The sequence below is a fragment of the Haliotis cracherodii genome, unplaced genomic scaffold (genome assembly GCF_022045235.1).
Source record: "Haliotis cracherodii isolate W230 unplaced genomic scaffold, xgHalCrac1.p SCAF_6, whole genome shotgun sequence".
NCBI classification, from domain to species: Eukaryota; Metazoa; Mollusca; class Gastropoda; order Lepetellida; family Haliotidae; genus Haliotis; species Haliotis cracherodii.
Window position 1 is genome coordinate 51,352,370 of NW_027266319.1, and position 27,358 is coordinate 51,379,727.

At 39.7% G+C, this 27,358-nt stretch overlaps 2 protein-coding genes across 2 annotated transcripts; one reads left to right on the forward strand and one right to left on the reverse strand.

Annotated features, from left to right (window-relative positions):
- The first annotated feature begins 1,396 nt into the window (after positions 1-1,396).
- On the forward strand, positions 1,397-2,393 carry LOC139445810 (uncharacterized). The gene is made up of 2 exons (XM_071227037.1): positions 1,397-1,426; positions 1,788-2,393. Exons 1-2 carry the CDS (start codon positions 1,397-1,399, stop codon positions 2,391-2,393), a joined length of 636 nt encoding a protein of 211 aa, XP_071083138.1.
- A 5,105-nt stretch (positions 2,394-7,498) lies between these two features.
- LOC139444927 (aminomethyltransferase, mitochondrial-like) lies at positions 7,499-26,378 on the reverse strand. The gene is made up of 7 exons (XM_071225945.1): positions 26,270-26,378; positions 25,203-25,586; positions 23,085-23,163; positions 20,695-20,840; positions 18,841-19,027; positions 17,418-17,543; positions 7,499-16,658 (listed from the first exon to the last, which is right to left on the reverse strand). The coding sequence occupies exons 1-7, from the start codon at positions 26,372-26,374 to the stop codon at positions 16,438-16,440; spliced, it is 1,248 nt and encodes a 415-aa protein (XP_071082046.1). The 5' UTR covers positions 26,375-26,378; the 3' UTR covers positions 7,499-16,437.
- Between the last annotated feature and the right edge of the window lie 980 nt (positions 26,379-27,358).

The following is a 27,358-nucleotide window of genomic DNA, read 5'->3' on the forward strand; positions in this document are numbered from 1 at the left end:
TGGTGATTGAAGTAAAATGTCAAATATCAGTATATGTATTTTAGAAACAGAGGAAAAACTGCGTGTTGATTCAACTCAACGTTGCGTATCCACGTGTCGGCAGATTGAAGGTCATCACTAAATTAGTATTTAAACATATATCAAATTGACCATGCCTAACTTCAATGGAGAAACAAACACTATGGCTCTCAACTAGCACCTCGTCTCAGCTTTGCATAGTTATGAAAACAGATGCGTGATCACTGTCTCACGTAGCCTTCAACGGGGGAGATTAAGCCGCTTCAAGGCGGGTCGGTGTTAATGAGGAAGTTTATTGCTGAATGCCGTGTAATCACATCTGAGTTGTTTCCGGTTAACCCTGGGTATATAACGAACATTTGTCTGACCGGTACCGGACAGCTGACCACCACGTGTGAATTGTACATTCTACAACAGGAACAAGACACCTCTAGGTACAGTGTTGTTTACTTCTTTGTTTTCGCTGTTTAAATGTGTCTTTTACATCCAAGTAGTGCAGATTATAATATTTAATATAGTATGTTAATAATAATGTTACCGGGAACATTGTTTAGTTCTTGCAGCAATCGCTCCGTTCATAACAATGCCAATCAATCAATGTACATTTATTAATGAAATAGTGTTACATAATTATCTGAAAATATTACATCGCATGTGTATCATAGGGTGTATTTAGTAACGAAATAACATTACATATTTAATTGAAACCATTGTGTATTTATTAATGAAATAGTGATAATTGACTGAAAATATTACATCCAGCTTCATAAAAAAATCCGTAGCTACTTTCTTTCACTCACTCTCACTATTATAGTGTGTAAGGAAAGAAAACATTTTTTATTTGAGGAACCCCCACAATGATTTTTTTCGCTATTACAAAAACTTCCGTCGTCCCATTTCTCTGATTACCTAACTCTGATCCTAACGTTAATCCTACCCCTGCTCCCTTCATCCCTGACCCAGTCATTCGAGACTGCAGAACAAGACCATTCCATTCTCACCCCCGACCCGTGAAGATCCGGGTTAGAATAGGTCTTCAGCAACCCAATGGTCGTAAGAGGCGACTAACGGGATCGGGTGGTCAGGCTCGCTAACTTGGTTGATGCATGTCCATGCATGCGTGGATTGATGCTCATGATATCAATCACTGCATTGTCTGGTCCAGACTCGATTATTTACAGACCGCCGTCAAATAACTAGAATATTGCTGAGTGCGGCGTTAAACAACAAACCAACCAACCAAACCAAAGCAGCTGTGCTTTTCCGACTTTTCAAGTCTGTTATAGTCTAGCGATAGATATAAGTATATATGAATTGGTATCAAGAAGCAAACGTTCTGTCTCCAGGCTCCAGGCTCCAGGCTCACCATTTGCCCACCATGATCCATGATGAAACTTCGCCAGCGCTGGTAAGTGAAAAAACGTTTTTCTTGTGCATTCATCCGTGTTTGTGCTTGTCTATATATGTATATGCTGTCCATGATTCCCCTCTAGTAGTAAAAACACCCACCTGTATAGCCCATCAAGCTATGCAAATAATTGATGCGCGGACGTGATAATTGTCAAAGAAACTGCATACGATCGGTTGTCTCAACAACAGAAGGGATTCTATCCAAAAGTGAGTGGGTGCATGTAACATCTGGGTAATTATCTGAGATACGGCCTGAGATTTTATAGTAAAAATAAAATGATCCCGAAAATGTCATAAAAATACTTTTCTTTTTAAAACCCAACCAAATGTGACACTGATGATTTTATGTTATAATCCAGTCTCCAAGCAAGAAGCGCCAGCCCATGACTTACTTCTTGTATCCGGGCCTAGACTCTGCCGACCTGACGAAATTCCTCTCCAAAAACAAAGCCTCCCATGCTTGTATGAAGAAAGCACTTCACGACCTCAACGTGAATGCGCCATGCACCCTCCTGCCCGCTTCTAATGACGTCACTCCTGACGACATAGATGACGAGGTCTTCCTGACCAACAACGACTACGAAGTCGTCACCGAAAAGATCACGTCGCTTCAACTCGAAGAGTACTGCCCAGATGACCGTGATATCATGGATGACCTTGACCCCAGAACGACCGACCTTGACTCCAGCATGGACAGAAGCAGGTGTGATGGACACAACAGCCAGGCAAGCAGCCAACTCACCTTGCAGAACTGTGAGATGATGTCTTCGACAGAGGAAAAACACTGCGAATTAGTCCTGCGACGTAGAAAGAAGGTACATTTCAAGAAGATTCAACGGTTCTTCAAACGGATCCGATATTTCTTCAAGTCACGAAGAGTGCATTCCCACGCGAGATCATGTGACATACTGCAGGTGTGTAACAAGTGTGGGAAAATAGCAGATGTCAAGGTTCATACATGTTGACAGGTCAACTGCGGTTTACGGTGATCGCTTCCTCGTTTCCTTTAAAAAGAAGACTGAAGATATGGAAACATCTGTGAATACTGATCATGACGTACCTTCATCTGTGTCATAATGATCCATTCACCATAACGTACCTTCATCTGTGCCATAATGCTCCATCCATCATTACGCACCTGTGTCATAATGATCCATCCATCATTACATACTTTCATCTGTGTCATAATGATCCATTCACCATAATGTACCTTCATCTGTGTCATAATGATCCATTTACCATAACGTACCTTCATCTGTCATAATGATCCATTTACCATAACGTACCTTCTGTTCCTATCACCCATTCACCATATTGTACCTTCATCTGTGTCATGATCCATTCACCATAACGTATCTTCATCTGTGTCATGATCCATTCACCATAACGTACCTTCATCTGTGTCATAATGATCCATCCATCATTACGTACCTTCATCTGAGTCAATGGTCCATTCACCATAATGTACTTCATCCGTGGTTATACATATCTGTGCCGTAATGATCCATTCACCATAATGTACCTTCATCTATGCCATAATGCTCCACCCATCATTACGTACCTTCATCTGTCATAATAATCCATCCATCATTACGTACTTTCATCTGTGTCATAATGACCCACCACATTTGTGCTATGATTATCCATTTACCATAACGTCCTTTCATCTGTGCCATAATGCTCCATATCATAATGTACCTGTATTGTACTGAATAAAGATATCTGTCCTTACATTTTGTTTACCTAACGAACATTTTCAACTTATGCTAACACTTTTATAAGCAAGTGAACTGATACATAGCGACTTAATGATCAGCATTACTTTCAGCGGGGATGGATGAAACTCGCCAAATCTACATATTTACAGTCACAATTTCTACATTTATTATTTGTGCAGGAATTTTCAAGTTGAACACTGTACAAAATTGTAGATTTATTAGATTATTGTGTCCTGGTGTGTTCGCATACATCGCAGTTCAATACACGCTTAATCAGTTTTATTTATCACAATTACAAGCTTCATATAAGACTTCAGAATCAGTTCAAAACAACAAGCAGTGCAGAGGCAAATGTACCACTGTTGGTAATGTCCGAAAAACTTCGGACCGTCACCTCGCTCGTGACACTGCCAGACTTTTCGGTACAGACTTATAGGGAACTAGGCCACCTACACAGAGACACTGCGACTACCATCACTTTCGAGTGTCTCAAGCGGCATGTGCAGACACAAACGAACAACTATCCCACCGCTTCCTCAGACACGTGCAGACTTCCAGAACCCAGACCAAGGATGGGCACAGATTCCCGCTCCTCACTGACGGCGACGAAGATAAGATGGTGTTCTTTTCCACCTAGTCTGCTAAGGCGATTTATATGTATGGGTCATCTCACCTTGCCCGCGACTGCATGCCAGGAAGGGTCCACCAATGATCCTTCTGGTAGTCGGCCTGCTCCCAGAACATCAAAGAGTAGCATACGACCGCTTCTTCAGCAAACAAGAACTGTTTAAGACCTCCCACATCCCTCCCTTCCTGTCATAAGCTAGACTGATTTTGAAGCTCCAGCAATCCAAACAGCCAACCTTTAATTCCAGATTTGTAAGGGTGCTTCTTCTACTTTGCACAAGCCATCTGGAGGAAGACGAAACTTTTGGCCTAGCAGTATTATACACAGAAGACCCCGAGGTCCAAAAATGGAACGGGAGAGCAGCTGGACTTCCTCTGGTTGGTGCAGGACACATGGATAGAAGCAATGGAAGCGACTCCCGAGGTGCCATGCAGTGGTGGTTTGCAATATTCCAGCTATATGACGGCGGTCTGTAAATAATCTAGTCTGGACCAGACAATGCAGTGATTGATATCATGAGCATCGATCCACGAAATAGGGATCGATGACATGTATCAACCAAGTCAGCGAGCCAGACCACCGGATCCCGTTAGTCGCTGTTTACGACAAGCATAGTCACCTTTTACGGCAAGCATGGGTTGCCGAAGGCCTCTTCTACTCCGGATCTTCACGGGTGTGCCATGCAGTGAGGAGGTCAGTGACTGTTGAGGCGACATGGGTTGACTATGGTGCTTTGTTCCTATCGGTCTATGGAACCACTACCTGACAAGTGGACCAAGAACAATCAACAACATAGAAGGATTGAATTCCCGACTCAACAAATCCTTGCATTATCATCACCAAAATCTCTTCAGATTTTTTGCCATCATCAGTTCCATTGAGAAGTGTGAACGTGCCATTTTGAGCCAGATTGATTTCGGATGACCTTCCCCGGAAAGCGAGTCCAGAGAGAACGAGCACAGTCTTGAAAGACTGAAAGTTCAACTGCAAGGACAAGAGAAAACCCCTTTGCAGTACCTCGATGCCGTGAACTACGATGCTAAACTTGGCTGACTTTGTAACGATTTTCGTATATGACAACTTAAATGCAGAGATGGCCGAGTTTGGCTTCATTAAATTTATGTATGAATGTTATGTTATCACATATGTAAGAAGGTGGATAAAGAGCATATATACATCATATACCATACTGTTTTTACGGCAGTAAAAGCGGGCCAGTCCAATAACATAAAGGTAATTAACACCTACCGCCCTGACCACTAGATCATAACTTTTGTTGTATTAAGCTGTAGATCTTATGGGATGTAGTTCTTTTGACAGGACACCGGCTTCACAGTACGATAGGTTATTGGGGGTCGTGCGTAATATGAATGAAGCTTTACACATTTCGTTTGTTTGTTGTTTAACGTCGCACTCAGCAATATTCTAGCTATAAGATGGCGGTTTGTAAATAATCGAGTCTGGACCAGATAATCCAACTATTTGGATCCAATCCGCAAATAACTGTTTGATTGGCATTGTTCAGTAACAGTAAGTTGATAAGTAACAGTAAAGACAATATATTTTATGGATGACAACTGCATTCTATTATTTCATGTTTGACAACGGTGATGATCTAAACGGAAACGTGGCATAATAATAGAATAAAGAAGTTGTCATCCAAAAACATATCTTGTCTTTACCGACAGGAATGACTTTATTGTTCATATACTTATTATTTCTACTATGTAAGTATTGCATTAGTTTCGGTCTGTTTTTACAGCGTGCATGCGACGTTGCAGTTCATTCGGTATCGCACTAAATTAGATTTTCTATTGCCATGGCAACCACATACGTCCATTGACAATACGTCACGATTAAAAAAATGTATGTTCGTTAAAACTAGGCTAATAAAGGTATCAAATGTTAAATGGCACTGCTTTCGTACTTCGATTATATACACTAAAGCCCCATTCACATGGACAAGATTTACTCATGTAAGCAAAAGTATATTTACATTGCGTTCACATGAAGTTTATGCAAGGCAAAAGTAAACATCATTTCATAAATAAATTGTGGACTTTTATCATTTGAGGCCATGCCGCTGTCGAAGATAGTCAACCAGAGGCGAAAGAGAGATCACATGACCAGAAATACTCCAGGAGCATTTATACTTATGAGTAAATATACTTTTACTAGACCTCATCAGGTGTAGCAAATATACTTTTACTAGACCTCATCAGGTGTAGCAAATATACTTGTACTCATGTCGCTTTACTCCTGGAGTATATTTACTCACGTAAGCAAATGCGTTCACATGCCACCATAAGTAAATTTACTTATGTAAGTATATATACTCACCTAAGTAAAAGTGTCCATGTGAATGGGGCTTTACTTACGAACCACAGTAACCTAAAATTAAAAACTGTAACTATTGACGTTCTTATTGCAATATTGGTGATGACGATTTCTGACCACACCCAGGAGCATCTCTTATGACCAGACACAATGAGTGAGTGAGTGAGTATGGTTTTACGCCGCGTTCAGCAATATTCAACAATATCACTGCGGGGGACACTAGAAATGGGCTTCAAACATTGTACCCATATCGGGAATCGAAGCCGGGTCTTCAGCATGACGAGCGAACGCCTTGCGACCACTAGGCTACCCGACCGCCCCCACAATGAGTGAGTTTGTCGGCACTGAACATTATTTTTAGGTATATCACAGCCCGAGGTGATATGAGTATTAGCCACTGACCAGTCTGGTGAAACTCCTAATGGTCTTGACAAACACAGAAACAATCAGGGCGGACACACCAGTTTCTAGCCAACTAAGGGACACAACTCTGCTCAGCAAATTCGGCACCATACATAAAGGACATGATCCTGATGTCAAGCGCTGGATTGTCTGGTCCTAACTTTATCATTGACAGGCCTAACTGCATCATAAAGCTGGAATATTGCTGAGTGCCAGATAAATAGTTCCATATAAATATGCCTAAACAATGTATCTCTCAAGAATAATTATTTTTGGATAAAGCACATTTTCGGTCCAACAAAAGGCCGGGGATGTCCGGCAGCGTCCGGGCAACGCCAGGGAGCGCCCGGGAGAATGGTACTAAACTATATATTTATATAATAACTATATAATTGTGTTCTTGTATTAATTATAAAAAATACCATATAGCTAGAAAAAAATACATACGACAAACAATCAAACATTTTTTAAACTTTGTAATACCATTACGTCCGCTTAGTTTGATAAAAAACCTTCATGGCCTAATAAATAGTTTTTACCTTGTTATTGAACTCATTTTTGTTTGTTTTTATTTTGCTGTGTGTTCTATTTATTTGTACGCCAGTTCATATTCTCACGATCTTACCAAACTGAGAAAGACATGTTTTACTGACTGACTGCACTGTATTTTAAACTCTGATGAGACCTCCCAGGCGTCCCCAGACGATCCTTAAATAGTAGTCTACATTTAAAAAAAAACAACAACCCGGCATTCTCCTTGAAATAGTGCTATGTCTATGACTGGTAACTATTATATGGCAAACTATTCAAGCACCCTTTTATTGCTTTCTCTGTGTCTCTGCATCATACAGTGCTCTTCAACCAAGTCATATCTTAGTGTCTTGTACTGGAGGATTTATCCACAAGCCAATAACTCATGCTGTCTGATATCAATGGAAGGACAAAACTCAACACTTGTTAGAATGATTTGTTTAATGCAGCTGGAATGAATATGGCTACAATGTGGCAATATACCATGTTATTGGTGCCACCTGACACAGACATAATGAGGGGTGTGTGTAGATTAGTAATAATTTACATCATTAGCAAGAGATGAATTGAGACAGACAACAGTTTCATGCACATGAAAGCAGGTAGTTGAATAGAATTATCAGCCCTGATACATGGTGTCCATTCAGCCAAGCCAAGTATTATCTACATTAGTGTCATTGTTTTGGTTTCCATTTTCCATTAACTTTTTATGGCTGTTCTGACACCAGAAATGGGCTTCACACACTACGGCTCGGACGAGTCAAATTAACTACCCGGGTACCCACCCCCCTTTCACCCGACCCTACCCGGGTACCCACTGTAGGTCTCTAGAGATAGTACAAAATGTCCGATTTGGAGGAGCCCTAGACAAAATGTATACTCGTATAAAACAATCTTGTCATGCATACACTGAAGTTGGCTGAAGTTTTATCTTTATTCAAGCATATAAAGTCGTATATCACGTGAATAAGCATGGGTCCGGGTAGCCCTGTAAGTACCCGGGTCCTCGATACCCACCCGACCCGGGTACCCGAGTTACCCGTTCCAGCCCTATCACACACTTTACCCACGTGGAGAATTGAACTCAGGTCTTCAGGATGCAGGTGGTGTTAATCCACCAGGCTACACAACAGACATTTTCTTTAAAATTTTGAATTTGATATTTGTTTTCAACCACCTAGATTAAATATATAATAAAACAAACAAATACAAATAACAGGCCTTAGCATTTGACAAGGGCATTGTGAACAGGAAATATATATGGCTGAACAGTTTAATGTAATTCTTTAAACTGTATCAAGTAAAAAAGGTACACAATACAGTGCTGTTCCTATGTAACAACAAGGTATAAGAGAGACAGATTTGGTAGAAATAGAACAATACATGTAAGACCTATTGTGCAGTCAGTGACATCAACGATATAAACTTCTCAAATGTGTGTGTGTGTGAACAGTGCATTCATCTGAACACTCTGCTCCTTCCCTGTATTTACTTAGAAAACCAGGTCAATCTGATCATAAATATTGAGGTGTAAACTTTGTTGTAATAGGGTGAAAAACTATTGAGTTATCCCTTGGTCCAATCTTATTGAAATCAGATCTTAGTTCTCGTTTAGTGGTAGCCAGCACTAAGACCTCATTTTAATGAGATTATCCGCAGCTCATAGTGAGTGCATGCTGTGTCACAACTACCTGTAAATAATACAATGTCATGATGAACTGTGAATAATATGGCCTTGTTACAACTCAGGTTTTATGATTCATAGGTCCTGATAGTCATTAGAATAATAAAGCACTGCTTTTTAAAGAATACAAACATCCACAACAACACTAGTCAATACATGTATGCCAAGATGTAGGACGCAAATTTCAAAAGGAACTTTGAGCATGATGAGATAAATCTCCTAAAAAATACACACTCTCAAATAAATTATTATTTATGCCAGACCAAATTGTTTGTTTTTTTATGGGAAGTTTGTCTGTAACAGGTTGCCAACAGAGTAATTGTTACACTAAAGTAACTTGACGTAACGCAAGAAGAAATTATAATGTAAGTTTTCATTATCTCTACTTTATAATGTAAGTTTTCATTATCTCCACTTTATAATGTAAGATCTCAATATCTCCACTTTATAATGTAAGTTTTCATTATCTCCACTTTATAATGTAATATCTCCACTTTATAATGTAAGTTTTCAATATCTCCACTTTATAATGTAAGTTTTCATTATCTCCACTTCATAATGTAAGTTTTCAATATCTCCACTTTATAATGTAAGTTTTCAATATCTCCACTTTATAATGTAAGTTTTCAATATCTGCACCATATAATTTAAAATCTCAAAATCTTCGCTGTATTAAATATCTCAGTGTCTCCCCCTTATAATATAAGATCTCAAGATCTCTATCTCTTCATAATGATAAGGAGATGTGTCCCTCCATTAGAAAACACTGACTCCTGTGAGATTCTTAAACCATGGTGCCACAGCACTGCAGCTCACCTGGGTATATTGTAGTCAACAACAACTGCCACTAATCAAAAATTGCTGTCAGCAATCAAATATTTTGAGCATACATGCCAAGTACAAAACTCTACATGACTTGAACCAAATATGATGTAATCATCAGGAGAAACATACATAGTTCAGATCCTTCGGTCTTGTAATTTCAGAAAAGAAGTTTAGAGAGACAAATTGCATGGCAGCCTTATACAAAATCAGATTCAAACTTCTTGAAGTAATCAGGTGTCATCACTGGTGGGAACGAGCATGCAAACTTCACTGGTCCAATGGATTCTTCTGAGAAGATGTTCACAGATTCCAACCCACCGACCACGGGCCAAGCAGGCCATGACATAAGCTCACCTGACTTTCAGTCAGGTGAACGAAGTCGGTAGTAAAATATTCTGTATGTACAATTCTATAAATAACTAACAAATTTTTAAAATTTAACTGAAAAGACCATTTCACTACATAGAAAGTAATACTGTTTCTTCTTGATTGATGTTGTGTGGACATGTAAGGCATAGTTAGACACAAATTTGAATATTAAGCCTAGAAGCCTGAATTGTGGGTTGTCTATCTAACTGTCAGTGTTGCCTTTCCATGTAAACATAGGGCATATGTTATCACAAATAACACTGCATACTCCAATAAAGTATGCCTATAAAAATTTCATATGTGAAATGATAAGAGACAAAAGAAAAAGATAAATGAAATTAGTAAGTACATTACACTCGCTCACTTAAACCAGTTTGTTTTCTGTATAATTGTGCTGCCAACTATCTTAAGAAGAATCCTGATCCGACAATTGAACCAGCAGATCTGCAGAATCTGTTCAGTCGTTTATAACATAGGTGGAAGGTCACACCTCATGTCTTGGAATCACCTGAATTCCAAATTTACAGTTTGACCTTTCTGGGCCATAGACATCAATGATTAATATCAATGCATGAACGAATACACCTGAAACAGTTACTCCACAGGCACTGTGCCACATTCCCCTGTTCAATGGAAATGGACTATTTCACTTCATGCTGAGGAGAGAATTTTTATCTAATCTGTCTGTCCGTACACAAAAGTAGTTATTGAGCTTACAAAACAATGCCATGGAATTGGGATTCGGAACTTTGTATTTCCATGTCAGGTACACACCACTATGAACGCTATCAAATTAAAACTTGTTGCCATGGAAACGGAAAAATATAAATTCTTAAAAACCCTATACGGCAAAAGGCACCACTTCAGCCACTGATCAATACATGTACAAGTTTGGATGAAAAATCTTGAATATTTTTTAAGTTCTGTACCTGAAACGACACCTACCTCCGTTTCAGAAAAGTCTAACTTGTTAATATGGATACAGGGAGAAGTGAGATTTTGAAAAATTCCTAAGAGCAAGAGGCACCACTTTAGCCCCTGGTTAAGACCTGTACCAAGTATGAATGAACATTTTACACGGTTTGCAAGTAAAGCTCTGGAAACGGAATACGGACGGACAGACCAGATGACTATATCCCCTCACATAGCACCAGGGGGGATAATAATGTGCGTATCAATTCAGCACAAGCTAATTTAAAAATATAGTGCATTGTAGCTGGATGTGTCAACAAAGTCAGTCACACTTCAACATTATTATGGAGAGACATATATGGTGTGTTTCAGCAAATATGATTCTGACACACAAAAATAGAAAAACTGTTCTTCGTCCCAAATACTCACCAAATTTCATTACATTTTCAACAACAAATGGCTGAGTAATGGACACTATTAGGGTTTAAATATGCTGCCATGGACAGTCTAGAACATTGTAATCTCCACAAGTCACTATTAATCTCTTCCCATTAACATGCAAAATATAATGGCTCCCTGATAATAACACTCTATATACTCCTGAGATTCTCATGGTCATCTGACAATACAACAATAAATCAGGTATTATACTCCTACAGGACCCGCTGTCATAGCTACATTAACATTATAACTGCTTATTTTATAATCTATTCATGTCCATATACTTAATCAGGAGCAGGATGAGAATTGCTTTTGGCACAATGAATGTATTACAGTAAATATTTTGATTGATTACGCCTAGGTGGAAAATATGCAAGATCATGTTTGGCAATTTAGTTGTAGCATATTTAACACAGATGCCAACCCCAGGTTGGTCCTGTACTAGAACATCTTCCCGTGGCAAGAGAGTTAACTGACTTTCAAAGTCCAGTTTCCACCCTTACGGAACTAGGCTGGAATTCCCGGGGCTCGATCGTAGCCCCACTAGTGGTTATTACGAGTTATGTCCCTTCTAAGCCTCTCCTATGGACCAATGAAATTCCACCTCTCGTATCACTCACATTTGAATCAACCAAAATGGCGTCGTCGAGTCAGAACGATGTGATCGATAATCAAGATCCATATACTGTGATACAACGGGTCTTACATTGTGAAGTAGATCAAATCACGTGAGCACCTTGATTAAAAACATGAAAAGAATGGAAAATATCTGTTGGTAACGAGTTGGCGGTGCACATGCATTGCAAATCTTGCAATCAACCGAAATCTGCACGAAAGTTTACGAACAGGATTTCGATTTCGTTGCATGACTTTGATTGGACTATGCTTAGACTCGTTAGTCCACCCAAAAAGTAACTCCATAATACCAGCCAAGTTCGGCAAGGGTGGAAACTGGATTTTCAAAGTCAGTTAACTCTCTGGCCTCGGGAAGATGGTACTAGAACGTGTCTTCTCCTGCCTTTTTGGATACATTAGTTCAAGTTGTTACTGTAAATGTGTCTGCAAATCCAAAAACAATAATAGCAAATTATACACTGCAGAAATATTCTTTAGCTGTAGAGATTTTGTGGGAAACAAATTGTTTCCATGGAAACAAGATATCAAAAACAGAATTTTGCATATGAAAAGGCAATAGTTGAGCATGTGGTCATTGAACATGTATAGCTTCATGCAAAAATATTCATTAGTTTGAGAGTTATGGCTCGGAAATGAGACCTTGAGTTGTTTGAGACCAAACTGTTTCCATGGAAATGTAACAAAATAAAATTTAGAAAGATTTAGAAATAGCAAAAGGCACTAGTTAAGCTGTTGACCAATGTATATGCCAAGTTTCATTGAAACATAAGAAAATATAAATTAGAAAAAATTCAAAATGGCAAAAGGCACTAGTTAAACTGATATGCAATGCATACTTTTAAGTTTTATTGAAATATGATGAACAGTTTCATGTTATGGAACGGAAACAAGTTCTACCCTCGTTTGAGACTAAGTAGAAATTGTTTCCATGGAAGCGTAAAAAATAAAATTTGGAAATATTTTAAAATAGCAAAAGGCACCAGTTCAGCTGATGAGCAATGCATATGCCAAGTTTCATTGAGAAAAATGGATCGGTTTTCAAGATTTCTCGAGCACCAGAAAATTGCAAGTGTATTTTTTCCCCAAAAAATCTGTGACATTTTTTTTTTCAATGGAATGAATTTAACAGGTTCTGACACATAAAAAGTTTAATTTTCCTCATTTTTCAAAATAGCTGTCCAGCATCAAGGTCAACAGTAAGTTGGTTAATAACAATAATTCTGTTATATCCTGGTGTGTCAGCCAATTTGGGTGGGAAGGCAAAGGTGACGCAGGTATTACAACCTCTTAGTGAAACTCACAAGCACGAGTATGGTGATGACATACCAAGAAACCATTCGTGACCAACTCGTGTTATTCCGTAACAAGCCGAATTGCGACTCGTGCCCTCTCGTAGCCATTTTTGCAACCGGGTTCCGTCTTAGCACAAACGGGCATACCAAAAACAATTGTCAACTCGTTGCGCAATGGTTCACATATATTTCCCCATATATCATTTATATTTCAGATGCAATTAAATGAGTGAGTGAGTGAGTATGGTTTTACGCCGCTTTTAGCAATATTCCAGCAATATCACGGCGGGGGACACCAGAAATGGGCTTCACACATTGTACCCATGTCGGGAATCGAACCCGTGTCTTCGGTGTGACGAGCGAACGCTTAAACCACTAGGCTACCCGACCGCCCCTAGATGCAATTAAAAGCACATCAGGACATGCAAAATTATACAGTATGATTGAACACATTTAACTGTGTCTTGGGTATATTTTTAGATGCAAGACATATGTAAAAACAGAAATTATTTCTGAGGGATTCTTTGACGAAGAACTTGAAATCATATGCGCATTCTGATTGGTTTGTCGTATTTTCGCACATAACATTCATCGATAGGGGATGAGTCTTCTTGCAGGTTACGGAAATGGGCGAGTGGTGATGAATGTCCAAGAAACATAATCATAATCAAGAAACATAACCACGTATTGGAATTACAATCATAGGGCCATGGCACACCTCAGAGATGCAACTTTGCACGGCAAAATTTGGTGCCTTAGACAACTGGCACCATGAGCCCCAAGAATGGATATAGTTATGATATGATCACAAGTTTAGTTTGAGAAATATTTTTGCAGAATATCCTTCCCATCCTGCCAATATTCTAGTATTACAATGACTTTATGATGTCAGAGTCTTACCATCTTCCCAAGGCAATGGTGGTAACTATTAAAGTCCACTTTCCTCCTTGCCGGACTAGGCTGGAAGTTTGTGGCTCGATTGTAGCGTCTCCAGTGGCTGTTACAATTTCTGTCCCTTCTATGTGCCTCGTACTGACCAATCAGATTCACTTGCATTTGCTTCAAACAAAATGGTTGTCCCAGTCAAGACGAAGTGATCAAGTTAATCGAAGTGGTGTTTCATATTCCCTGTCTCTGACACCCAGTGCGTGTGGATTGTACCACAACACATGAATAAAAACATGAAAAGATTTGGAAAATAACTGTTGACGCCCAGTTGAATGCACACATGCATTGCAATGCAAATCATGCAGTTGACCTAAATCTGCACGGCATTCGCCATGTTGTTAACTAACAAGATGTCGATTTTGTTACGCGATCTTGATTGGAAAATTCATAGACTCATTAGTCCACCCTCAATATGACTCCAACATTCCTTCCTAGTTCAGCAATGATGGAAACTGGAATGTTTTAGTCAGTTATCTCCCTTGCCTTGGGAGTCTGACATACCCACCATTTCCTCATTGAAAGTTTCTAGGACAGTGGGAAGTTTAGCGAGGTAGCTCTGAATATCATCACATCAAATGACAGAGTGAAAATAATACATGAAAGTTTACACTGAGGAAACAAAATTTGGTTAAGTTCAGACTGGAACTCTTAATTACCAGTAAAAGATGACTTCATTATAATTATCAGAACCATCGATCCAGCGTTATCGGAGCATGCACAATTGTAATTTATACAGTAGAACACGGATATAACGAACACAGATAGAGTGAACTGTTGCAAAATCCCAAATATATCTCCTCTATATCATATAAAATGTATGTATATAACAAACTCTCTGTATCAACCTAACGTGTATAGCGAACTGATATCTGAACCCCGACGAGCCCAAATATCACTGATTAGTGACGTGTACAGCGTATTGAGAAACACTGTTGATGTAGGAATAAAAGCTAAGAGAGACATTGCAATGGAATTTGACATTCCGAACTCAACATTGAGTACCATTATTTACAAGAGAGAGTCCAATCCTCGAATCATGCGTGTCGACTGACTTTGACCCTGCCCAGAAAAGGTAACAGGCTACCAATGACATGATTTAAAAACAAGAGCTTGTAGTTTGTTTTTCAGCTTGTGCTGACTGATCATGTGTCAAAGTCCCGCTTGATCTTAGGCAAGTGAGTATGGTTTTACGCCGCTTTTAGCAATATTCCAGCAATATCATGGCAGGGGACACCAGAAATGGGCTTCACACATTGTACCACAGTGGGGAATGGAACCCGGGCATTCAGCGTGACAAGCGAACGCTTTAACCACGGGGCTACCCCACCGCCCTTCGACTGAGTGGAACCAGCCACACCCTCCTCTGACAATGCCAGTAAGGCTCTAGAAACAATCAAGATTTTCCTCAACACACAAAAATCAACTGAGATGACATCATTCGATACTTTGGCTGATATTTGATGAAGACTGTTCTAAAAATGTTATGAATTTAACATTATTAAATGAATGTTATGAAATGTTATTTATTGAATGCTAGGAAGTGATCACTGCTAATACAAGTCAATGCTGCAATTATATTGTGTTTTGTTTTTTCCAAGATCACGGACATTTCCGAGCAAAAACATATATAACAAACTGATTTCTCCGGTCCCTTGTAGTTCATTATATCCATGTTCTATTACCTTCACCTCTCCTCCTTGCTGTTAATATACGGAGGACTTATCCTTGAATCACACAAGGTCTACATTGTCTCCACATTGTACATAACATTGACCATTGTGTAACATAATCCACCAATACTTCATGGGTTTGTAGACGTTACGTTCCTCCATCAGTCTTGAATATATACAGCCGATGTAGTTGAGATGCTATCTATTTTTAATAAGCTAGTAAAATGACGCCATTTATAACTGATGCCGAGGCCTACTGTTGCCTGCCATTAAAACACAAATGCGTAGTGCAGACATGTTGTTGTACACATTGTCAAGCGAGAAACATAACTGTTTTTATGATGTCAGCTGAGCAATCTTGGCTCTTAACAACTACATCTCATAGCATCCCTTAATAATAATAATAATAATAATAATAAAAAATAAATAAAAATAAAAATAATAATAAAAATAAAAGAATACAATAATAATAAGCTTGGCCTTGAAAACAAGGGGATGTATTCTTGAAGGTGGAGGAACAAATTGCATACAAACCCATGAAGACCATCAATAGTGTCTGATCAATTAATCATTTTTTAATCACATTTGACAAAGGCCTCATCCTCACAGTGCAGGGTTACTTTCTCGTGAAATACTTCGTTGGCACAAACGGCATCTTCACCACCTCCCCATCAACGAGTTTCTGTCTGACCTTGAACTTGATGGCTGTCCCTGTCTTTGAAAAGGCTGTTTCCACATAGCCCATGGAGACGTTTTTCTTCAGGGAAGGTGAAGGACAACCACTAGTCAATTGACCAATCACCTTCTGCCCCTCTGCATCCAAGATGACAGCACCCGCTGTGATCAAAAGAGACATAATTTGAAATTGTATGCTCTTTGAGAAAGACTTGCCCAATTGAATACTGTAAATCATGAAATAAATGTGTCACCAATTTAGAGCGAATGTCAACACACAGCCTAAAATGCATCATAAAATTAATGCGAGCAGCCTTACATTTGAAAAATAATCTCCAATGCCAACTTTAGAATTCAGTGCCTGGTATTCAGTGCCATCTCTAGAATTTGCTCCTCTTGCTGGACGCCCGGAGGAGAGGAACCGTGATATAGGTGCATCCTGACTCTCTCTACACTCACCTCTTGCTGGAGGCCCAGAGGAGAGGAACCGTGATATAGGTGCATCCTGACTCTCTCTACACTCACCTCTTGCTGGAGGCCCGGAGGAGAGGAACCGTGATATAGGTGCATCCTGACTCTCTCTACACTCACCTCTTGCTGGAGGCCCAGAGGAGAGGAACCGTGATATAGGTGCATCCTGACTCTCTCTACACTCACCTCTTGCTGGAGGCCCGGAGGAGAGGAACCGTGATATAGGTGCATCCTGACTCTCTCTACACTCACCTCTTGCTGGAGGCCCGGAGGAGAGGAACCGTGATATAGGTGCATCCTGACTCTCTCTACACTCACCTCTTGCTGGAGGCCCGGAGGAGAGGAACAGTGGTATAGGTGCACCCTGACTCTCTCAACACTCACCTCTTGCTGGAGGCGCGGAGGAGAGGAAGCGTGATATAGGTGCACCCTGACTCTCTCAACACTCACCTCTTGCTGGAGGCCCGGAGGAGAGGAACCCAACTCTCTTGCAGGAGATTCCCTTAGACTTGAGCTTCAGCTGGTTGAGAATGACCTCCGCCCCTGGGAATCCCCCGGTTTCACGTCGGCGTTTGGCTGCAATGTAATACACAGAGTGAGTGAGGATGTTTCTCTGATGTCAGCTACAGGGTTTGGGATCAACCGTGACTGTCATCAAGAATCATTGGTCATTTGCACTTTGTTATGCTATTTTTTAAGGAAAGACCAACCCTGAAATTCAAGTACTTTTTATGTGCAAACAGAATTTCTGGAGAAAGCATACAACATCTCAGAACAAATAATTATTATCTCCAAATTCAATAAAACAAACACCACACAAGTGCATCTGCTGGGATAGAAATGTATTTGTTGTCAAGTGTGTCAAAGATGACGAGTTGCTGCCCTTTGGAACTAAAGTGTGCCAACAAGAAGAATCCTTCTGATCCACGTTCGCATCAGTGAATATCCCTTCACCATGAGCTAGATAATAAACAGTTGTACTTTTTAGAAGTTTTGTCCCCTTTTAGTGTATAAAATTATAAAAATATTTCAGTCAGTCAACCGGACTGGCAACTGTGGAAAGTTACCAGACCAGAAAAAATGGTGCCAGTCCAGAATTTTTTAGACTAACAAACAAAAGTAAGAAAAGGGTAAACATAAGAATAGTACTGTTTAATGTCAGTTCTCAGAAAATAACAATCAACTGGTGGGATTGTCAACTTGGTGACTTTAACTCCCGGCAATCGGGTGTGTAACTTTTCAAAACAGATTGGCTGCAAAATAGTCTCGGACTGTCGGCAGGCGGGTATCTTAAACAATGGTTCATTCTTTTGCACTGATAACATCCTATTGAATTTCTGAAACTCCAGGCATATTCATGGATGATTAGTATATTTACATGATTATATTTTTCCAGATCACTTTTGCTAAATCTCCTTTATCACTGGGTACGTATAATATACATCATCACAAGGTAGATATATATTCATGATTTTATCAACGCATACAAACAAGAGGATGGATTTCTATGATGGAACTTTGTGGGACAATTTTTTAAAAAACATACTGATATGCAATCCCTGCACTGATGATGCTGTTCCAAAGGGAAAATGATAAAAATGATCCAGAAAAATCACAATATTGATCATAGAAAGTCTGCCGTGATATATGAATATAATTAACGTTTAGCGCTATAGAAATTGCCAATCAAGAATATAATATGATAATCTGCCATAGATCTGAGAATCCGCCACGGAGTCCTTCCATGGACCCATGTTCAACATATATTCTTTGAAAGTTTTCTAATTGTGCTTCAGGAACCAGGAACTTATCTTAACTGTGCCCTTACAAGTGTCACTGTGCCATCAACACTCTAACATGCTCTTCAACATACCGATAACCCAGTTCAAGTTGGCCTCCACTGGAGTAGTGTCTTCAGTGATGTCATTGCCATAGAGACAGAGGCCGGCCTCTAGCCTCAAGCTGTCTCTAGCTCCAAGGCCTGCCATACGGACCTCAGCTTGGGATGAGGACAGGAGCAGCTTCAGCAACTCCTCAACGCGGTCATCGGTCACCGATATCTGTAGGTCAAGATATGCAATAAGTAATTGCTTTGCGTGTGCAAAATAGTCACCTGCCCACTAGCACACAGCAAGCAAAATTTCGTTCTGGCTTAGGATTTTCTTTTTAAATGACTGGCTACTGAAATTTTGACAGTGATTATTTATGAACACTCTTTGTTGATAAAACTTCTCCCATTTAAGTACATCAATACAACCACTAAAAATAAAAAATTAAGAAATTAAATGAATATTCAAACGAATCAGGGTTGCAAGATCAGAGTTACCCCCCTTCATAATATTTGATCATGATTTGCAATTTTGGTTTACTTTATTGATACCTTCACAGAATCAAGTACCTGGAAAAATAAAGTGTCCGACATTTAAGGTAGGGAAACTTGAAACTGGCAAGTAACTTTTAAGGCTAGCTCGCCAACCTGGCCAGCAAGGTATTGAGACTATTTCACACACTGTTTGGAGAAAAAGAAAAGCATTGATTTTTAACTTACTTTTTTTATGCCTTAATAAATTAATTATTAGATTTTGATCTCTGCCCATCAAGAAAATCACTATACATGTTCCATTCTTTCTCTGCAAGACTGACTGACTGACTGACTGACTGACTGAGTATGGTTTTACGCCGCTTTTAGCAATATTCCAGCAATATCACGGCGGGGGACACCAGAAATGGGCTTCACACATTGTACCCATGTCGGGAATCGAACCCGGGTCTTCGGCGTGACAACAAACGCTTTAACCACTAGGCTACCCGACCGCTCCTCCTTTGCAAGATGAAATACAGCACATGCAGAGTCCAACCAAACATACTTCATGTCAATCGCAGTTAAAGTACAATGATGCCTTTTGTTAAAAACATAGAATGTCACATTTTTTTCAAATTATTGGTTCTAATTCAGTTATACAAAAAAACATGGAAAGGGGTGTAACAAGCCGTGATATTGCCACAATATTGCTAAAACCTGCGTAAAACCGTACTCACTTTAAAATTTGTTCAAATATTGTAAAAACGCTTCCTGAAGACTATGAAAAGATATCCCCTTTGAAACCTTGGCATTTTCCATCTCCATTTGGTCACCCTTGACAACAAAGTGTTCTGAATCCAAGCCAATCATCATCCATGGGAAATCTCACAACTTTCAAAACAATTTCTATTAGTTTTCCTTATTTCTAAATAATTCAAACATGAATAAATCACTAGTGCTCCCGTGGCATTTGACTGGCTAACCAAGCAATATTTTTTTGCATTCATGTTGCTATAAACATACCCCTCCCAAAATAAACCACGCCCACTTATAAACTACTGTTTACTGTTTGGCCGATAACAGGATGGGCGGGGCTTGTGTTGCATTACTGCACTCAACAATGTCACTGATTTCATACTGTCTACAGTTTTGTGTGTTTACTATATCCTCCTCTGGTCAGAATGTGCTCGGGATTCGAACCCATAATCATAGGTTTCTGGCGTGCCCAAGGGACGCATCTCTGTACAGCGAATCGCGGCATCTTAGACGACTGGGCCACCCGTGCCACTGTTAGGATCGAGGCAATTCTAGGGGCAGGCAAGCCATGAGAAACAAGTTTGAATTTTTACAAGCCAAAAATATAACCACTGTTTTTGTATCAAAAGCCCATCTGGACTACATCCAAGTTCCAATGTGATTGTCTACCTCTACACCATCCTCGCCCGTGTAACCACACCTTGTGATTCGACAGTCGGGAATACCAAATATAGAGGTCAAGGCTGAGGTCATGAAGGGCAACTGGCCAAGGTCAAGGTTAATACCGGGTTGCAGGACCTTTGTCATTTTGGGTCCTGAAATTTGAATTAAAATAATCATTCAGTGTTATTTATCTCAGGAAACAATCATTTCATATTAGGGGTGGGATTTTTGTTCAAGACAGAACACTTTTTCAGTCAGCCCTTCCAGTTATACAATTGTTTTCTCTGAAACAGGCCTACAAAGAAAACCAACAAAAGGTTCCCAAACCATTAAATATGTACACATTTTAAATAGAATTACAATTCTTAAATTACAAGGACACAATCCCCATAAAGTCTGCTTTGTATTAGAACCCCGTACATTTTCAATGGAGTCTGACACAGTAAATCATGTGGACCCCAACAAATGGTGACAAGCTGCATGATTTAGTGTGTCAGACTCCACTGAAAATGAGCCAGGTTCTTATTCTTACGAATATAACAATGCAAACTTTACGTGGATTGTGTCTGTGTTTGCAATTTGTGTAGATATTTCTTTTTATAATGTGTACATATTCCATGGTTTGGGAGCATACTGCTGTTTTTTCTTTGGTAGGCCTGTGAAAAGAGAAGCCAAATCAAAAACAATTTACTCAAAACACATAATCTGAGAATCCTGTGTATTTAACACAATTTTCTAACTAACACAATTTTCTTCAAAGATGCAACATACTTATGCATCTCAGTCCACGTTCCTAAAGAGTAAGTTCTTACAGCAAGGGGGCCTTAGCACACATCCTGAATCATTTACCTTCTTATTTTAACATCTTTCAATTAACAGAATGTTTATGATGCCTAACATGACTATTCAAAGCAAAAATAAAAACCTCTCAGAAATAAAATAAGTTATATTTTCAATGTTGGGTTTTAAAACATGTATTTGTGTTGTTTATTTAAAATACACTTATCACTGGCTTCATGTGCCTATAATAAACATCATTACATGGTACAGACCTGTGAAGGTCCGGGGTAGAACAGGTCTTCAGCAACACCATGCTTGCCGTAAAAGGTGACTATGCTTGTCGTAAAAGGTGACTAACGGGATCGGGTGGTCAGGCTCTCTGACTTGGTTGATGCATGTAATCGATCCCAAGTGTGTGGATTGATGCTCATGATATCAATCACTGGATTGTCTGGTCCAGACTCAATTATTTACAGACCGCCGTCATATAGCCGAAATATTGCTGAGTGTGGCATTAAGCAACAAACCAACCAACCAACCAACCAATATGGTACATGATTTATCAGTGTGCCCTTCTGGCATCAAGAACTTATTTTAACCATGCCAAGGAACATTGACCCTGGGAGCCCTGAAGATCGCTGTGTCGAATGATGCCCAGCACTACTACTTGGTTGCCTTGTCCTAATGAAGAACGTAATAGGAGAGGCTCGATGACGAACTGATGAAATTTATGACTACTTTGAAGATGTGGAGCAGACTGAGTATGATGGGGTGTAAGCTGCTTTGACTCCTTTCCCAGTTGATCCAGTCAAGTGAGTGAGTATAGTTTTACGCCGCTTTTAGCAATATTCCAGCAATATCACGGCGGGGGACACCAGAAATGGGCTTCACACATTGTACCCATGTCGGGAATCAAACCCGGGTCTTCGGCATGACGAGCGAATGCTATAACCACTAGGCTACCCGACCGCCCCTGATCCAGTGAAGAATATCTTGTTCCACTGTCAAACTCAGCCACAGCGATTGGTATGATTGCATGTGGCTGAAAGTTAGCGCCCTGTTGTAAGGCGAATCGTTGTACATCGCTTACTAGCGATTGGCACTTTGCAACGCACCCCTACTCTACACTCTGCTGTAACAGGTGAAGGTCATATACATTGCCTCATGTCATTAGTTGACTAAGAATGGACACTTGTCACTTTACACGATTAGCGGGCTTGTGCATTCACGACACCACAGGTACTTATCTAGATGTGCTGAGAAGCCAATATTCCACCCCAAATCTGCAGAAATTGTCAAATGGGAACTAACAAGTTGCTAGTTCATGTAAATATGGTAATAACTTGGATCAAGGGGACTTATATTCAACTGATAACTGAAAAGGACCAAAAAAGTGTAAGAGGCGGAATTTGACATAATGTATTGACTGTAATGTAACAATGCAATGTTAAAATGCCTCTGAAACATAAAAAAATCCTAATATTGAACAAAATAAAAAATGCTTCCCAATTTGCCTCCCACGGGCAATAATTTCGGAATCCTAGATACATTTATTGTGTCATTGGTTATTGGGAACTGTGTTAAACAGAGTGAGTCTGGTAAAAATTAACACCTGCCTTGAACAGCTACTAATGCATTCTGGATTTTCTCCACCTTGACATCAAGCCCTTTTTTTCTACATGCTTCTGCCCTGTTCTGAAAAATATACAAAAGGAAAAGGAGTTAGCTATGAATTAGGCTTTGTGAAATCCAAGTAAGGATAAGAGTTTATTGATGAACAACTTATTTATTACAATTAAGAGCAACGTTTCGGTGTAGTTTCTAACACCGTTATCATGCAAGATTTTGTTGGTTTTTTGTTGTTGTTTTTTTGTAATAAAGATGTTGTTCATCCATAAATTCTTATCCTTACTTCTCCAACTTCTTAATGCCTTGTAAAGAAGTTTGAGAGATCCACAGAATGAGTGAGTGTGAGTGAGTTGTGTTTAACACCGCTTTTAACAGTATTCAAGCCATATCTCAGCATGTCAGCTTAATGTGGGAGGAAAGCCCGAAGTGATGCAGGTCTCAGACGTTAACCACTTCGGTGAAACCCACAAGCACGGGCAGGGTGCTGACAAACCTAGAAACATAATCGGGGCGAAGTTGGATTCGAACCCACAATCATAGGTTTCTGGCGTACCTAAGGGACGCAACTCTGCACAGCGAATCGTGGTGCCTTAGACGACTGGGCCACCCGTGCCCCCTCCCACAGAATGAGAAGGAATAAAGTGGAGATGGGTGTAGAAGCCATGGTGATCAGAAACAACATGGTGTATAAAGTATTATTCCAAAAGAGTACAATAGCACAACCTTGATTATTACCATTTGGAACCTGTCATTTTAGTTTGTTTTCTAGAAACATAAATGAAAGATGCTGGTCTGAATACTTCATTCATTCACATAGACAATTTACAATCATCAGTGTTGATAAGAACTTCACCTGATGCGACATCATAGAGAGGAAGCATCAGATCTTTAGGAAGAGAGGTACTGTATGGAGTAAAAGATCTAATTTCTATGAGATCCAATGATTGTTTATTTGTTTGTTGTTAAACGCTGCGTTCAACAATATTCTATACAGCTATATGATGTCGGTCTGTAAATAATTGAGTCTGAACCAGATAATTGAATGATTGATGTCATGAGCATCACTCCGTGCAACTTGGATATGATGACACGCATCAACCAAGTCAGCGAGTCGGACCACCCAATCCCATTAGTCACCCCTTACAACAAGAATAGTCGCCTTTTACGGCAAGCATGGGTTGCTGAAGAACTATTCTAACCTGGATCTTCACAGTTCGAGATCTACTGGGTGTTATAAACTAGGGACATCTAAATCTTCAGTTTTATCATCACGGTTATGACAAGGAACCAGCGGACTAATGCCGGTTTAATAGTGCAAGCCCACTAAGATACCATGCCACAGTTTAACATGGACACCCCACTCGCACATAGTTACCGACTCCGAGTCGACCAGTCCTTGTTTTAGCCCCTTAATGTTAAACAAGGTAACAAGCACCATCTTGTAACATGAGTGAGTGAGTGGCCGAATGAGTGAATTGGTGGGTGAGTGAGTAGGTGAGTGAGTGGCTGTGTGTGTGTGTGTGTGTGTGTGTGTGTGTGTGTGTGACTGGGTGAATGGGTGTGAGTGAGTGAGTGAGTGGCTGCGTGAGTTCCAATTTGATTTTGTGAAATATTTTCTTGCAGTAAGAGATTTTGAATAATTGTTTGCTTTCTTGACACAAGTTTGCTGAATGACTTTCTTCATGTCTGACGCATGTTTGTTTTCATGTATCAAAGTTTTGAGAACTGGATAGTCAACAAAAGTAACACAAATGGAGTACATGTTGTTATCCTTGTTAAAGAGTTACATTACGATACTGTTCAGTTGTAACTTGTAAAAGACAGCTATGCTTGTCGTAAGAGGCGACCCACGGGATTGGGTGGTCAGGCTCGCTGACTTGGTTGATACATGTCACCGATCCCAATTGCGTGGATCGATGCTCATGATATCAATCACTGGATTGTCTGGTCCAGACTAGATTATTTACAGACCGCTGTCATATAGCTATAATATTGCTGAGTGCGGCGTTAAACAACAAAACAACAAAACAACCAACCAACCAACCTGTTGTAAGTAATCAGAGGAATCAACATGTCTGATGTTGACAAATGCAAAACAACAGTACCTGCATATTGGAGAAATCATTTTCAATGCATCCCGCATTTGACACAACATACAGATAATCTTCCGTCGTCTTTGTGACAATCAAGTCATCCAAAATTCCACCCTTTTCATTCAGAAATACTGACAGTGTCCCAGTGTTGTCCTTCAAACCCTGAACATCAGCAGGAAGGAGAGACTCCATGTACTCAATACGATCTTTGCCCACTACTTTTGTTTGCAGCATGTGGGAAACATCAAAAATGCCAACATTTTCCCTCACATGCAGATGAGACTCCGATATAGTGTCCTTGTACTGCACTGGCATCTCCCAGCCAGCAAACGGTACCATTTTCCCATTTTGGGCAACATGGAAATCGTACAAACAAGTTCTTTGTAAATTGGAACTCTGAAAAGTAAAAAAAAATAACACTTGTTTCAGAAATAAAATTGTAATTGGATGTTAAGGTAATGATATATTTTGTTCCAAACTAAATTGAATATTAATTGCTGCACTTTAATATCCCCTAAAAGTGAAAATAAGAGAGGAGTGAGTGGGTGAGTGAGTGAGTGAGTGAGTGAGTGAGGTTTAACGCCACTTTTAGCAATATCACGGCTGGTTTGTTTGAAGGGGTGCATATAAATAAATGCAAAAGATATTTATGAGTAAAGAGAAACACTCCCAATGTAGTTGTATATGGTAAATGTGATAGGTTTCCACTACATATATTTATGTACAAATTACAGTCATAAAGTATTGTTTAAGGTTATTAAGTATGGTAGTGTGCAAGAGAGATTTCATCAGTTGAGCTAAACGAATAATAATTATATATAAATAAATTCATAAGAGATTTATATGACGAAGACAATTTACGAAGTATGGGTATGCATGTGACACATGAAACGCAATGACACGTTCTTTGTAATAGTAAGAACTTAGCAAGTTCTCTTCCATGTTTCAGCTGACTGCCGCCAGCTCCGTGCCAACATGATCATACGCGACTAATATGGTATCGTATGCCACCTCTCTTGGTGTCGACATTAATTCAAAAATAGTAATAGCTCCATTCTCCAATCATGCTTGCTCTTTACCGTATTGTTGAACCTAAATACGCTCTTAGCGATGCTGTCATGTCTAATTTTGCGCATACAACGCTGCACAAAAACACTGGTCCTCACAGTCTGCATTGCGAACATTGAAGGCACGTTGATAAATGGCCTTGACCCGGTATTGACCTTAACCTTTGGGTTGAATAAAAAATAAGGACTGTGACGTGAAGAAGGCTTAAAAGAAGAACCCAAAATGTTAGTGAAGGACATTTTCAAATGCAAACATTTAGGGACTGGTAATTTATTATGGGGTATGTCATGAAAAGTATTACATGTGTTTTGAGGCCATCGAAAAAAAGATACATACAACGGTGGTTACGTGTAAGTTAGGGCTGGGTACTGAGTAGAACCCGGGTACCCACAGGACTACCCGGACCCGTGGTGAGTCACGTCATATTTTGTTTAATGACAAAAAGCATCTAAAACTCTATGTTTACTCTACAAATCGCTAATGTTCGCAGTTCTTCCTGACTACTAACGCCTATTCCTTCTGGCTTTTATACGTTTTAATAAAAAAATAGCTTCAGTCAACTTCAGTGTATATGCATGACTAGATCGTTTCATACATGTGTCTAAAAACGTTTTACCAGAGCTGCGGTCAAACTTTTCCAAATCGGACAGTTTTTACGTACCTTCTGTGAGGGTAGGGTCGGGTAATAGGGGGGTGGATACCCGGGTAGTAAATAATTTGGACTCGCCCCGCCCCGTGTGTGTGTGGTGTGTGTGTGTGTGTGTGTGTGTGTGTGTGTGTGTGTTTGTGGGGGGGGGGGGGGGGGGCAGGGCTTTGCTCGATACGATATACTTCTCAGCGTTTAGATCTGAGCACACCTCCACAGAAGGTCTGGTAAACCCATCTAAGGAATATGCAATTGAGTATGATCAAAGTCCCAAGCGTGCGTCAGTACATTCGACTCCCCTACAAAACACTTTTCTTTCATTTTGGTTATTAAAAATATTTACTGCACTTTTGAGAGAGGGTCTTTTGCCTATGCCTACAGACCCTATGGATTTTAAAAAAAAAGAAAAGAAAAGACCTATTAAGGCGTTATTTTAAATTCGGAGAATGGAACC

Bases quoted from the DNA above. Each gene is read 5' to 3' on its own strand.
- LOC139445810 (XM_071227037.1), top strand. From the start codon at position 1,397: ATGATCCATGATGAAACTTCGCCAGCGCTG. The intron at 1,427-1,787 runs GTAAGTGAAAAA...GTTATAATCCAG, and splicing joins ATGAAACTTCGCCAGCGCTG to TCTCCAAGCAAGAAGCGCCA.
- LOC139444927 (XM_071225945.1), bottom strand. From the start codon at position 26,374: ATGTTCGCAATGCAGACTGTGAGGACCAGTGTTTTTGTGCAGCGTTGT. The intron at 25,587-26,269 runs GTAAAGAGCAAG...TTTACTTTTCAG, and splicing joins TATTTAGGTTCAACAATACG to AGTTCCAATTTACAAAGAAC. The intron at 17,544-18,840 runs GTATGTTGAAGA...ATTACATTGCAG, and splicing joins CAACTTGAACTGGGTTATCG to CCAAACGCCGACGTGAAACC.